Source organism: Callospermophilus lateralis, chromosome 10 (genome assembly GCF_048772815.1).
Source record: "Callospermophilus lateralis isolate mCalLat2 chromosome 10, mCalLat2.hap1, whole genome shotgun sequence".
NCBI classification, from domain to species: Eukaryota; Metazoa; Chordata; class Mammalia; order Rodentia; family Sciuridae; genus Callospermophilus; species Callospermophilus lateralis.
In genome coordinates, this window is record NC_135314.1 from 56,071,343 (window position 1) to 56,085,452 (window position 14,110).

Genomic DNA, 14,110 nt, shown 5'->3' on the forward strand with positions numbered 1-14,110 from the left:
TTCCTGGCAGCCGAGCACCTTCTTGTGATGCTAAAACCCTGAACTCTGCTTTCTGCCATTGAAGAGCTCCAGGTGCCCCTGGACTACACCCAGGTATTCCCTGACTCTGAGCAGTGTTTTGAAGGATGGATCCATGTTCACTTAGTGTGTGAAATTAGACGTAATCTGCAGCTGGGAGGCAGGAGTATGAAGAGAGGAGTGTGGTTGGGAAGCATGGTCTCAACTCCACCATGAATAATATGTGTGGTCACCTCTTTTCCCCTCTCCTTTGTACAACAAAAAAGTTGTGTATGGGTCCTGATGCTCAGTTGGGCTTACTATAGAATTGGCCAGGGAGCTTTTAAAAGCCACCCCTTCATAGAGATTCCTGTTTGGGATGGGCTCCAGTACCAGTATTTTCAAAAAGCACCTTGTGTAGTTCTCTTGTGAGCCAGGGTCAAGAACACTATAAGGTCTTCTCTGTCTTAGAGCATCTCACAGGAGACACCACCTTTTTGGATTTTATTACCCATGTCTGTTCCTGCAGCCCTATATGGGGAATATGAAGCACCTGTCCTCAAGGAAAGTAGTACAGTCTCTTGGTTAAGTGTGCAGCCTCTGGAGAGTTTAAGTTCGTGGTCACTTCTCTGGGCTTCCTCTATACAACGTGGGGGTGGTAATTGGCCTGCATCACTGAGTTGTTGCATTAAATTAATTCATGCTCATAAAGTGCTTAAAAGGATGCCTGACACAGAGTGCACAGTGAATTTACTAAATATCAAGGAAGGAACTGCATGGAAAGAGGTGCTGGGGAGGGGGGGGGTTGTCCAGGCATATTCTTGAGATGCAACTGAGGCTGGGAAGTCAGTGGACCTAAGTGTCAGCACCTCCGTCTGGCAGGGCATGCCTGGGGGCACGGGACCCATACTGCGGCTGGGATGGGAAGCAGCAACGTTGCAGCACACTGGAGGACAGTTCCAACATGAGCCTCTGGACCCAGAACATCACAGCCTGTCCTGTGAGAACCCCTTTGTGCCCCCCTCCACCTCAGCCCTCGTCCCTCAATCTAGACTTTGACTCCCATCAGTATTCCCCAAGTGCCCTGGGATCTCAAACCTTCCTGCTCCTGCCTCCTGTGACAGGGGTCCTTCCCCTTCTGTGAGTCTGCAGGTGCGGAATGTGACAAGGGATGGGGGCTTTGGTCCATGGTCACCATGGCAACCATGTGAGCATTTAGATGGAGACAACTCAGGCTCTTGCCAGTGCCGGGCCCGATCCTGTGACTCCCCCCGGCCCCGCTGTGGGGGCCTCAACTGCCTGGGTCCAGCTATCCACATCGCCAACTGCTCCAGGTATGAAAGGAGAGATCTTGCATAGTGTCAGCCTTCGACTTGGGTGGAAAGAATGGGAGATAAGGGGCATCCCCACCCAACTGTTTGCACTAAGGGACAAAAACCTCTGCAGGGCAGTGTCAGGAACTGAACAGATGACTAATCTCTGAGGCAGGAAACACAAACTCTGGGGAATTTTCCACAACAGTGGGAGGGAAGTTTTTACCTTGTGGGGTCTCTTGATGCAAAGAGGAAGGCTGCTCAGGCATGGGACTCCCTCCCAGACAGGTTAGCCTCAGTGGGTATTGCTATCCCAAACTTGAGGGACAGGATGAGATGGGGGCAATCCTGGACTATATGGTCTAGAGATGTGACCTTGGCCGGCCACCTAACCACTCTGAGTTTCTCTAAGTGAGGGTTACAGTACCTCATGAAGGGTTGTGGAGAAGGTTATAGGAGATAATGTATGTAAAGAGCTTGCAACTGCCTGGTATCTGGGGACTCCATAAAATGGTTATAATAATGAACCTATTATTTTGGGCACTCTTAAAATAACTATTTCATATATGTTCACTAATTTAACGGCTCACAGCAACCTCAAGAGGTAGGAATACAGTTGTCCAGCTTACTTGAAAGATAAGGAGCCCAGTGATCACTGGACAATAGTGAGTAGTGTCTGAGGTTGGAGCCAAGCATGTGAGTGCAGAACAGGGGTGAGATTTTGGGTTGGAGTGCAAGGACTGACCAATCAAGAAGGGTGAAAGGACAATTGCAGATGGGAATGGTGTCTGGGACCTTCTTACAGAGTGTGTCCTTTGGCCTCCATGGGTAGGATCCAGGTTATAGAAGGTTCTCAGTACATGTTTGTGGCATGAATGAAGAAACGGATGAATGGGTATCAGCCTGGTTAAGAGCTGATATTTTCTGTCACCATCTGGTCCCTCCTGATGAAAATACAAATTCCATCTGACCAGATGTGAACCACATCTAAGTAGCTAGGACTCAAGAGGTGCATCTGTTTCTGTCCCATGTCACTCCACCAGGAATGGGGCATGGACCCCGTGGTCTTCATGGGCACAGTGCAGCACATCCTGTGGGATCGGCTTCCAGGTCCGCCAGCGAAGTTGCAGCAACCCTGCGCCCCGACACGGGGGCCGCATCTGCGTGGGCAAGGGCCGGGAGGAGCGGTGAGCTAGCGGAATGTCAGGGAGATCAGAAGACCGACTGCCCTGAGGTCCCACACTTTCTGGGCCTGCTACAAAGTGGCCTGGAATTTCTGGGTGACCCCAGGGTACTCTCTTCCTTGCCAATCTCCCAAGTGACACCTTGTCAGGGGTGGCAGCACCCCTCCTTAGGGTGATGACTCCTCCCCCTCTTCCCCAGGTTCTGCAATGAAAACACCCCTTGCCCAGTGCCCATCTTCTGGGCCTCCTGGGGCTCCTGGAGCAAGTGCAGCAACAACTGCGGGGGCGGTGTGCAGTCGCGGCGTCGGGCCTGCGAGAATGGCAACTCCTGCCCAGGCTGTGGCGTGGTGAGGGCCGGGCGAGGGGTGAAGGCCCGGGCGAGGGGTGAGGGGCGTGGGTAGGCCGCGGGGCCTGGAACCCCAGGGCAGGGCAGGCCTGGGGGCTGCAGGGCTCTGAAACCACCCTGATTCCAAAGGAATTCAAAACCTGCAACCCCGAGGGCTGTCCAGAAGTTCGTCGCAACACCCCGTGGACCCCTTGGCTGCCCGTGAACGTGACGCAGGGCGGGGCGCGGCAGGAGCAGCGCTTCCGCTTCACGTGCCGCGCTCCCCTGCCAGACCCCCACGGCCTGCAGCTTGGCAGGAGGAGGACTGAGACGAGGACCTGCCCAGCGGACGGCTCCGGAGCCTGCGACACCGACGGTACAACCCCGCGCCCTCCGCTCCACCTCCCGGCCCGCGGAGCATCGGGGGCGGGTCGGGGAGGCTGGGAGCGGGAGCCCGGGGAAGGCCCGGGGACGGGAGCGGGTGGCCCGGTTGCCGGCGCCCGCATCGCTGAGGCCCGCGCCCTCCCCAGCCCTGGTGGAGGATCTCCTGCGCAGCGGGAGCACGTCCCCACACTCGCTGAGCGGGGGCTGGGCTGCCTGGGGCCCCTGGTCGTCCTGCTCCCGGGACTGCGAGCTGGGCTTTCGCGTGCGCAAGAGAACGTGCACCAACCCTGAGCCCCGGAATGGAGGCCTGCCCTGCGTGGGCGACGCCGCTGAGTACCAGGACTGCAACCCGCAGGCTTGCCCAGGTAATCTTGAGGAAGGAGCCTTTTAGGCGTATCGAAATCCTCCACCAGGGAAACCCGTGGCCCTGGAGGCTCAGGACTACCCAGGAACCCTATGCCCCGGGTCACTTCTTTTTTCTGCCAATCCTGTGCAAGGGCCACTAGAGTATTTTTTGCTTTGTCCATGAATATAGAGGATACTTCAGTGAAGTGGGGCCTTTTCTTACCCAGCCTCACTTTTTTCTCTCCCCTAATTGGTTATCCAGATAAGGTGGAGCTGGTTTCTCTCCCCTGAGTTGTCTCTGCTACTGCCTGCATTTTCCCTGCCACATGTGTGCCCTAAGAGTGTCCTGTTGAGTGGGGATAGGGTGGGGTAGAGGTGGAGGTGGAGGTGGAGGTCATTGTGGCCCGGGGTGCCTCTGTGCCTCCCTCACACATGCCATCCACTTGCAGTGCGGGGTGCCTGGTCCTGCTGGACCTCGTGGTCCCAATGCTCAGCCTCCTGCGGTGGGGGCCACTATCAGCGCACACGTTCCTGCACCAGCCCTGCTCCCTCTCCAGGTGAGGACATCTGTCTCGGGCTGCACACGGAGGAGGCACTATGTGCCACACAGGCCTGCCCAGGTACTGGGTGCATCTGGCTGGGGTTGGGGAGCACCATGGAGCCTCTGATCCCCAGCAGTGGTTCCTGGGGCACTCAACTGCGTCCCAAACAACCCACAGAAGGCTGGTCACCCTGGTCTGAGTGGGGTATATGCACGGAAGATGGAGCCCAAAGCCGAAGCCGGCACTGTGAGGAGCTTGTTCCAGGGCCCAATGCCTGTGCTGGAAACAGCAGCCAGAGTCGCCCCTGTCCCTACAGCGAAATTCCTGGTAGGTTCTTGTGCCAAAACCTTCAGACCAGCCTTTCTTGCCCCAAGCTCCCAAGTTCCCAGTCTGACGACTGTGTCCTGGGCTGGGGTGTGTCCTGGAGCAAGATGAAACACCCAGAGACTCACCTCTTGCCTGGTGCACACACCTAGGGCTCTGGCACTACATAGCTAGTGAATAGGCCAGCCCTTGTGGAGAAGAGGTCTGTGGAGTGGCAAAGGGAGGCCCATTCCTGCACTTTAGTGCTGACCCAGGGGTCCTCCCAGAGCCACACCCAGCCCAGGAGGGAGCCTGCCTCTCTCCACTTTGCCCTAACACTTTCTCCACTTGTCTTCCTGCAGTAATCCTGCCTGCCTCCAGTGTGGAGGAGGCCGCCAGCTGTGGAGGTAAAAGGAGCCACTCATGACACATACTTCTATTCCTCCTCCCCACTCCAAAGCCTGGATTCTTCCTACCTCCCACTTCAGAAAGTCAGGCCCACTACTTCAAGGCTGTGTTCAGGAGATCTGGGTAGATCCAGCCATGCTCCTTATCTGGGAGGCCATCATCAGTCTATACCTAAGAAAGTTATCCATCCCCCGATCTTCTGGTTGCCATGTCTGACTCAAGCCACAGGTTTTCCTGGGGAAGAGGCTCCCCTCTTTCCTTTGGCTCTGGCCTCAAAATCCTTTCTTTCTTGTGTCCCAGAGCCTCTTATTGCTATTTCCACTCTCAGGAGATAGTCAGGAATCTCTCTTCTTCACAGTGGTCCTTTTCTTACCACCTGCCTGTCCTTCTCCAGGGTTCAATCTTATCCACCTGGTGGCCACCGGCGTTTCCTGCTTCCTGGGCTCTGGGCTCCTGACCTTGGCGGTGTACCTGTCTTGTCAGCACTGCCAGCGCCAGTCTCAGGAGTCCACACTCGTCCATCCTGCCACCCCCAATCACCTGCACTACAAGGGTGGGGGCACCCCCAAAAATGAGAAATACACTCCCATGGAGTTCAAGGTGCGGAGCCTTCTGGTAGTAGCAGAAGCCAGGGTAAAGGGAACAGTGGTCCTGTCCTTGAGCTGGGCATGACGGGGTGGGCAGTGGGGGGCATGTTGGCATGAAGGAGCACTGCCTCAGCATCTGGAACGTTTCTTTACCAGCTGACTCCTGGACCCCGGGCCCTGGCCTGTTCCCTTCCCTACTTCTCCCCTAACCCCTTTCTCTCTGATTTCTTCTTCCCACAGACCCTGAACAAAAATAACCTGATCCCTGATGACAGAGCCAACTTCTACCCACTACAGCAGACCAATGTATACACGACCACCTACTACCCCAGCCCGCTGAACAAGCCCAGCTTCCGGCCTGAGGCCTCACCTGGACAGCGGTGCTTCCCCAACAGCTGATCCTACCATCCTGGGACTTGGGCTCCTTGCCTTCCCAAGGCACAGAGCAGTGGAGATGGGACCGTGGAGCCACTTTGGTTTTCTCCCTCTGCACTAGGCCAAGAACTTGTTGCCTGGCCTGTGGGGATCCAATCTGGCTTCAGAGAGCTCTGGCTGGCGGTGACCATGGGGGAGAGGGCTGGCTTCAGGGCCGGCACATGGCTGCAGATCCAGCTTAGCCCAGGTCTCTCATGGCCTTCTTGTGACCACCATCATGATGACCCTCCCCTGCCATGTTTGAGCTACAGACCTACTGGGCATGTGAGGAATTGAGAAGAGTGGAGATGGCAGTGTCAGGAGGGCAGGCTGTTGGGTTGGGGTTGGGTTGGAAATGACTTCCAGTGGCTGCCACAGCCAAGTCTGACCCTCTGTGGCTGGCCGGAAGAAAGGCCTTGTCTACATTCAGATTGTCTCTGAAAAGAACTTATCAAATGGCCCAGTAGCTCTGGATCTCTGCCCAGTGCTGGACCATTGTGGTGCTGCCCCAGTATGACATAGGGGACCAGTGCTGGCCCAGTGGTCTGCCTTGGCCTAGCTATTTGTATTTCATCCAGGGATATTCCTCTGGTCAGAGGCAGTAAGAACTGGGAACCGGAGGCTGGTCTTTTCTGAGAAGCCCTTTAACCTGACCTAGTACAGGTCTCAGCCTTGCCCAGAAGAAACAAAAGGTGGCCTGGGAGGAAGGAAGGCTCAATACCATAAGAGGCAAAGTCTGGCCTTTGTGTCCCTATAGAGATCATCTTCCAGTTGCTGCTAAGCAGAGTCATTAGCTGAGACCTGCTTGGGAGTCTATGCTGGCCCCTCATCTCTTCAGGAACACACACACACACACACACAAGCGCATGTGCGCACACACAGTCACCATCTGCTACAGCAACAGAAAGGATGTTGGACTGTGGCATTATTAATTAAAGATGATATCCAGTCTCCAAATGTAACTCTGTCTTTGCGCATATGTGTGTGGGCCCCTCTTGGCATGGTCCTGGCCATTAGAACAATGCTCCGGGGTAACAGATGGCTTCTCAAGGTGGAGGAAATGACCCAAGTAGAGTGTGACTTTAATAGGGGATATCTTTCCATATGTGGGTTTATGAACACATCACACATATTGTCCTAATCCTTTTTTTGAAAAAGAGGTTGGGAGTAAACAAATTCACAAATGGGGACACAGAGCACACCAAAGGCAAGTGATAGGAGAGATTTATGCGTGTTACCTCAGCAGCTTTTCCTGGCAATATCTCCAGGGTGGAGATGGGGGAATCCTGCAGGAAAGTATTGATGAGGGTTATTTTATGAGATAGCTTCAGTGCTGAGCTTAATAAAACCAAATTGGGAAGCGAGAAAACCTGTGAAGTGGGGGAAGCCTAATGTAGTTTCTGTTGGATTAAATAAAAATAACCTTAAAGCTTCAGCCCACCAAATCAATGCTGCCATTTTGGATGAGATTGATGGACATGTTAAATCTAGAGAGCAATTTCCTAACTTAATTGGCTGGATCAATTCTCCTAAGATTCCCAGCAGAATCTAATTGTAGATGGGCTATAAAGCCTATGATCTGAGGGTTGGAGGAAGTGGAGGCTCTTGGGAGTGGAGGCAGAAGCACTTGAAGCTTGAAGGTGCCTGAAGTAGAGGAGGGGAAGGAACAGAGCCTTCCTGGAGGTCTTCCTGCTTACCTGAGACAGAAATGGGCGGCATCCCCAGAGCCCAAGAGGAGCCCAATCAGAGAAACCTCAGGAAATGTGGATATCTGCTGCTTTGGGATTGCTATTTCCTGTTAGCCTCAAGAGTCCAGAGCTGATAGGGGGCAGTGGGGACATTTTAGATCCTGGGATCTCCGATTCCTTTGGGTCTGTTGGCAGCCAAAGAAGTTCAAAAGTGTTATAGGATATAGGGTCCAGGTGTCCACCTCTCAGGGCATTCAGGGTATGTTAAGTCTTAAGGACTAGAAAGTTTATGTATAGTCATGAGAATTCCTAGGGAATGCCCACCACCTATTGTTGGAATGGCATCAATGGGAATGTAAACCTTTGGCAATACATACATGCACTCAAACACACACACAAACACACACTAAATTTTCTGGAAACACAGGCTTTGAAAAGCATAACCATTCAGAATCTATTGAGAGGCTCCACACTGTATGCAGATGAGCTGGCATGGTTGCCAAAGACTTTAGTAACCAGCTCTGTCCCAGAATTGAGGACCCTCAGAGTGCTTCTGGAAAAGGAGGGTGTGGTGGTCTGAGTGTGAAAGGCAAGTGGGCTTCCTCTGCCAGAGGCAGATGCAGGATCCAGAGCTCCAGGCCTTCTTGGACAGTTTTGTGTTGAGAGAGAGAGAGAGAGAGCGAGCGCGTTTTCTTATTATTAAAACCATACATATTCATTGCAGAAAATTTAGAGAATGGAGGTTATAGAAATCTTACCACGATTATACAAAAATCTAAAGCAGAGACTTAGGAATTTTAAATGATGTTGTGAAGATATTTCTTCCATTTTTTTTTCAAAATCCCCCAAAACAGAATAAAACACAAAAAGTTATGTCACTGTTTTCAATAAAGCTAAGATGTAACTATAATCCTGTATCACAGTGCAGTTGTCCTTCAGTATTCTCAGGGAATTAGCTCCAGAACCCCCACCACACACACACACACACACACACACACACACACATACACACACACACACGGCTACCAAAATATGTGGATGCTCCAGTCCCTTATGTAAAATGGAGTAGTATTTGCAAATAAGTTATGCACATCCTTCATATACATTAAATCATCTCTAGATTACTTATAATGCCTAATGCAATGTAAATCTATATAAATTAGTTGTGCTTTGTCGATAAGGGAAAAATGACTAGAAAAAATGTCTGCATTTCAGTACAGCTGTAATTTTTTGAAATATGTTCCATCTGTGGTTGGTTGGCTCTGTGGATGTGGAACTTGTGAACAGAGGGGGCCAACTGTACATAAAGACAGAAAGCAGATGGAGTGACAGCAGTCATCTGTTAAGAGTGGATGTGGGTCAAACCTAAATACCCGAGGGATTTCAGAATGAATCAAAAATTGAAGGGAGTAGGTATGAGGAAGATGGAGATCCATGCATAAGCTAGACCTTCAAGTTTTGTTCTTGTTTCATGATTTATCTAAACATTTGGTTTTGTGGGTAAACTAAAGCACAGTAAAACCATATGAAAGTATAGTTAGTGGACATAGGGCCAACACCTTTGTAACAACCCCCTGGATCAAGAAACAACTTTGACAACCATCCCAACATCCTTTGCTTCATCCCCTCCCTCTCTCCTCCTCCTCCATTCAACAATCAGATGGATAACCATCAGCAACAGGAAAAACAAAAAGAACACAAGGAAAGGAAATGTAATCATTAACCACTTGACTAGAGCATGAGCCTCTGTATAAGGATAGCAACTGAAACTCTGCATTTAGTCTTAATCATAACTTTGTAATATGTGTTTTATACTATTTTTTATCATGGGAGAGACTATCAGAAGAATAAGTCTCTGAGATCTTGTTACCAACTAAATGTTGGAGTGAATATTAGGGAAGAAAGGAATAAAAACCTCTTTAAAATAATGTCACCCTGATTATGACCATGGTACATGTTAAATAAAGAATTTTGGAGGACAGAAATGCATATATGCTCCCAGCCATGACAGGCAGGCTGCAGTCAAGATGGGAACAGGCACCATGCAACATGCACCTCTCTTTGTGAATAGAGGTAAAAAGTAAAAAGAAGAGCAAGAGGGAGAGGAATGGGGAGGAGGAGAAGAAATAATCTTGGAAAACAAAAGCATAAACCTAGTAAAAAGAAAATATTAATATCCCGATATCTAACTGAGAAAACTATCATCATTATTCTACTACGTTCTTTTCTAGACTTTTTCTACAGTTATATATGAGTTTGAAAATATTTTATAGAATTAAGACAGACTGTGTGTATGGCTTCATTTTGATTTTAACCCATAACTTTATATACTTACATTGTTTAAAAATTCCTCTGGAAACCCCAGGAACCCTTTCTGCTGCTGCCCTTTCTCTCTTGTTGAGAGAACTTGAGAGAAAGTTCGATTTTTATATGTTTCATTTATTTACATCACTGATTTACTTTTAAAATGTTGGCATAATAGTTGAAAATCCTAGGTATTATTATATAAATTTCATTACATAAGAGTATTCATTCTGTTTCTTAAATTTATTCTCTATTATATAAATGTAGCCTCCTGCTACATAAATTTGTCATAATTTATTTAATCCATTCTCATTTGTTTCAAAAATTCCTTAACCAAAGCATACTATTAGGGACCTTGTTATGGATTGAATATGAGGTGTCTCCCAAAAGCTCTTGTGTGAGACAATGCAAGAAGGTTCAGAGGAAAAATGATTGGGTTTTTAAGAATCATAACCCAATCTGAATTAATCCCCTGATAGGGATTCGCTGAGTGGTAACTGAAGGCGGGTAGAGTGTGGCTGGAGGAGGTGAGCATGGGGGCATGGCTTTGGGGTATATATTTGTATCTGGAGAGTGAAGTCTCTCTGTTTTCTGATCACCATGCGAGCTGTCTCCCTCTGCTCAGGCTCATCTGGAGTCCTGAGGAATGGAGCCGGCCTTCTATGGACTGAGACTTCTGAAACTGTGAGCTCCCAGAAAATTTTCCTCTTCTACAGTTGTTCTGGTCTTTTAGTCACAGCAATGGAAAAACTGACTAAAACAGACCTTATATACATATATCTTGTCTTTAGGAGGCATTCCCAGAAGTGAAGGCTGTTAGGTTATAAGTACCCATCAGTGGTAGCTACCAGGGTTAGTAATAATAAAACGAGAATTCACTACTGGTGGGAGTGTACTTAGTATTAATCCTCTGAAGGAAATTTTGGCCATAGACATAAAAACTACACTGGGGTGGTTCATCTGGAAAATTGGAGGACAATGAATCTATCATCAGCCTCACACAGGGACCTAGGGACATGTCTTCCTGGGAGAGCTGAGTGGATAAACTCCCCCAAGTCTCAGGAATTGCTGGGGCTCTGAACCCAGATACATGACCCATCAGTTGATAGAACTGGGTGTCATTTCTCTGCTGGAAGCTCCTCTTTTGGAACACTGAAATTCAGGGTAAAAATCAAAACAAAACAGTACAAAAGTATACAGTAGACACAGTTAAAAAGCAAGTCTCTTATTCTTTTCTTTTAAAATTATTTTTAACTGACATATAAAAATTGTGTATATTTATGGGACACCATGTGATGTTTCCATACATGTATACATTGTGAAATGTTCAAATCATGGTAAACAATCTGCTCAAACATTTATCATTTTTTATGGTGAATACATTCAAAATACTTTCTTCTAACTTCAAGTATATATATATGTGTGTGTGTGTTTGTGTGTGTAAATTTATAATATATTATAAATATACATAGCATTATCATTATATTTCTTTCCCAGTTCTCATTCCTAGGTCCTAAATTCCCTTCTTTGAGGCAGCTGGAGGTAGACAGGAACATATATGCATACAGGTATATGTACACAGATCTTCCTTAAATTACAATGGGGTTACAACCCTATAAATCCATTGTAAATTGAAAATATCATAAGTCAAAATGAGTTAATATGCCTTACCTAACAAACATCATAGCTCAGCCTTACCCACCTTAAATGCACTTAGAACCCATAGAATTGGCCAAAATCATCTAACACAAGGCCTATTGCATAAGAAGACATTGACTATCTCATATGCTGGCTGAGAACTTCACCTCACTGCCACTGTGTTATACTTTAAAAGAGTATCAAACTGTCTGTCACCAGCCAGGGAAAAATATCAAAACTGGAAATTTAAAGTATGGTTTCTACTGAATTCATATTTATTTCACATCATTGCAAAGTAAAAAAAATAAATAAATAAAAAATCCCAAGTGGAACCTTATTAAGCTGAGGACTTTCTGTATTTACCTATATGTGTGTATAGAGAATCTATCAAACTTTGACTTTGGTCTTTATCTTCAGCTTCAAATATAGGAATTGACCTTCAACCTTAGCTTTTGGAAGTCAAAATAGCTGAAGGCATACTTCAGCATCACATGAGCCCGTGCCTGGTCCACAGTCATGGTTACACAAGGTCATCATTGTGTGTACTTAGTATGTTAATATCAGCAACATGCACAATACCTGTTATCTAGATTTATTAATAGATGATACTCACTATAAATGTCTAGATAAACTAAGGGGAAAATCTCTTTTATACTTCATATATTAAAGTTATCAGCCAGTGAAACCATATATGTACATTTAGTTTTATAAGACTAATGTGACACAATAATGAATGATGGTTGTGAAAACTGCTGTTTTTATGTTTGTGTCAGTTTTTGTCACTGTCACCAAAATACCTGACAAAAGCAACCTAGAAGAGGAAAAGTTTATTTTGGCTCAAAGTTTCAGAAGTTCAGTCCATGGTGGGCTGCCCACTACTCCGGGTCCAAGGTAAGGCAGAATGAAATGGTGAAAGGATGTTGCTGAGGAGCAGGGCTCCATTCATGACCACTGGGAAATGGGGGGGGGGGGGAGCGGGGAGGAAGAACACTTCCAGGGCAGCCCCCAGGACCCACCTCCTCTAACCACATCTCACTTATAGTTACCATTGCAGTCAGTCCATTCAAACTGGGATGGACTGATTAGGTTACAGCTGTCATAATCTCATCATTTCACCTCTGAATGTTCCTTCATCAACACAGGAGCTTTTGGGGGAATTTCCAAATTGTAACAGTGTTCAAAAACAATTAAACATTTTAAAATAGCAAATAGGGGCTGGGGATGTGGCTCAAGTGGTAGCGTACTCGCCTAGCATGCGTGAGGCACTGGGTTCGATTCTCAGCACCACATAAAAACAAAATAAAGATATTGTGTCCACCTAAAACTAGAAAAATAAATATTAAAAAATAGAATAGCAAATAAATTGGGAAAAAGACTGAGTGTTAAAAGAATACTGAGTGAGAATGTTAGCTAGATAACTTCAAGGAAGAATATTATAATCTTTGTGAGCCAATACGTGTTAAACAATTTTCAATAATCCAAGGCAGAATAATAGAGATTTGATTAAATCATAACTCTAATATTTGTCAGTTGGTTCGATGTCTATTTTGCATTCATTTTATCAAATAGAATAATCTTTAAGAATTATGTTTAATTTTTGGAACTTAATCCCATTTAGTTTATGAATCTTTCAAGAAGAAATTGTTTTTGGGAATTCACATCTAATGAAAATGAATTTTATGAAGGAAGAACATCAGCTTTTCCACTTAAACATTTCATAAGCAGAAAAGTTACCAAATCATATACAATATCCATGATTAAATCACCTTTGATCCAGACATAATAAGGAATCTATAGAGAATGAAGAAAAGAAAAAGTGCAAGAAAATGTAACAGCAAGAAATCTCTGACTTCTCTACTGTTTTTAGTGGAAAGGGGACATCTGTTTCTTACGACAAAGCTGCAGCCAAGGGACCACAAGAGCCATCATACAGGAGATTACAATGAGTGGTCACTGTGTCTGCACAGTGATGTCAAATTTTTGACCCTTACCAATCTTAATAGTAAAATTATAAGAATGATTACATACATTGGGGTGAAATCTCTTGCACCTCAGAAGTTTTGTTCTGACACAGTGCTGTTACACCTCAACTCGAACCTGATGTTGACTTTAACGTGTGCCCAGTATGTCCTCAGCAGCATGCCCACCACCTGCACGACTTCTGCTCCAGCTCTTTTTGCTTCACACTAAATCCTCAAGAGTGTCCCTGTTGTCTTTCCCCCAACAATCACTCCACCAATTAACCAAATTCCTCCTGGGAGACTTTAGGATGTTTTCGACCTTATGTTACAAGGTTGCAAAGACTATCCTTATATGGATACCACTATAATGACAGAAACAATTCTGAAAAATAAAATTGCTTAAGGAGTATGCATATTTTAAATTTCAATAGATTTGTCCAACTCAATGTAATATCACATTACATCTCTCTCTCCTCCCCTTCCCCTCCCCCTCTGCCCCCTTCCCCTCCCCCTCCCCTCCCCTTTTCCCTCTCCTTCTCCTTCTCCCTCTCTCTCTCCTCCCCTTCCCCTCCCCCTCTGCCCCCTTCCCCTCCCCCCCCTCCCCTTTTCCCTCTCCTTCTCCTTCTCCCTCTCTCTCTCTCCTCCCCTTCCCCTCCCCCTCTGCCCCCTTCCCCTCCTCTCCCCTCCCCTTTTCCCTCTCCTTCTCCTTCTCCCTCT

At 47.1% G+C, this 14,110-nt stretch overlaps 1 protein-coding gene across 5 annotated transcripts in view; it reads left to right on the top strand.

Annotated features, from left to right (window-relative positions):
• Nucleotides 1-5,787, top strand: part of Sema5b (semaphorin 5B) — a 37,413-nt gene extending 31,626 nt beyond the window's left edge. For 2 of the 5 annotated variants that reach the window (XM_076867854.2, XM_076867855.2), the window contains exons 11-21: nt 880-997; nt 1,150-1,331; nt 2,354-2,497; nt 2,694-2,841; nt 2,970-3,195; nt 3,350-3,568; nt 3,998-4,168; nt 4,268-4,417; nt 4,756-4,800; nt 5,196-5,401; nt 5,629-5,787. In XM_076867854.2, the coding sequence (XP_076723969.2) occupies nt 880-997; nt 1,150-1,331; nt 2,354-2,497; nt 2,694-2,841; nt 2,970-3,195; nt 3,350-3,568; nt 3,998-4,168; nt 4,268-4,417; nt 4,756-4,800; nt 5,196-5,401; nt 5,629-5,787 (1,768 nt within the window). The remainder of the gene's footprint in view (nt 1-879; nt 998-1,149; nt 1,332-2,353; nt 2,498-2,693; nt 2,842-2,969; nt 3,196-3,349; nt 3,569-3,997; nt 4,169-4,267; nt 4,418-4,755; nt 4,801-5,195; nt 5,402-5,628) is intronic. The other 3 variants (XM_076867858.2, XM_076867856.2, XM_076867857.2) reach the window with 3 other exon arrangements.
• Nucleotides 5,788-14,110: the final 8,323 nt, after the last annotated feature.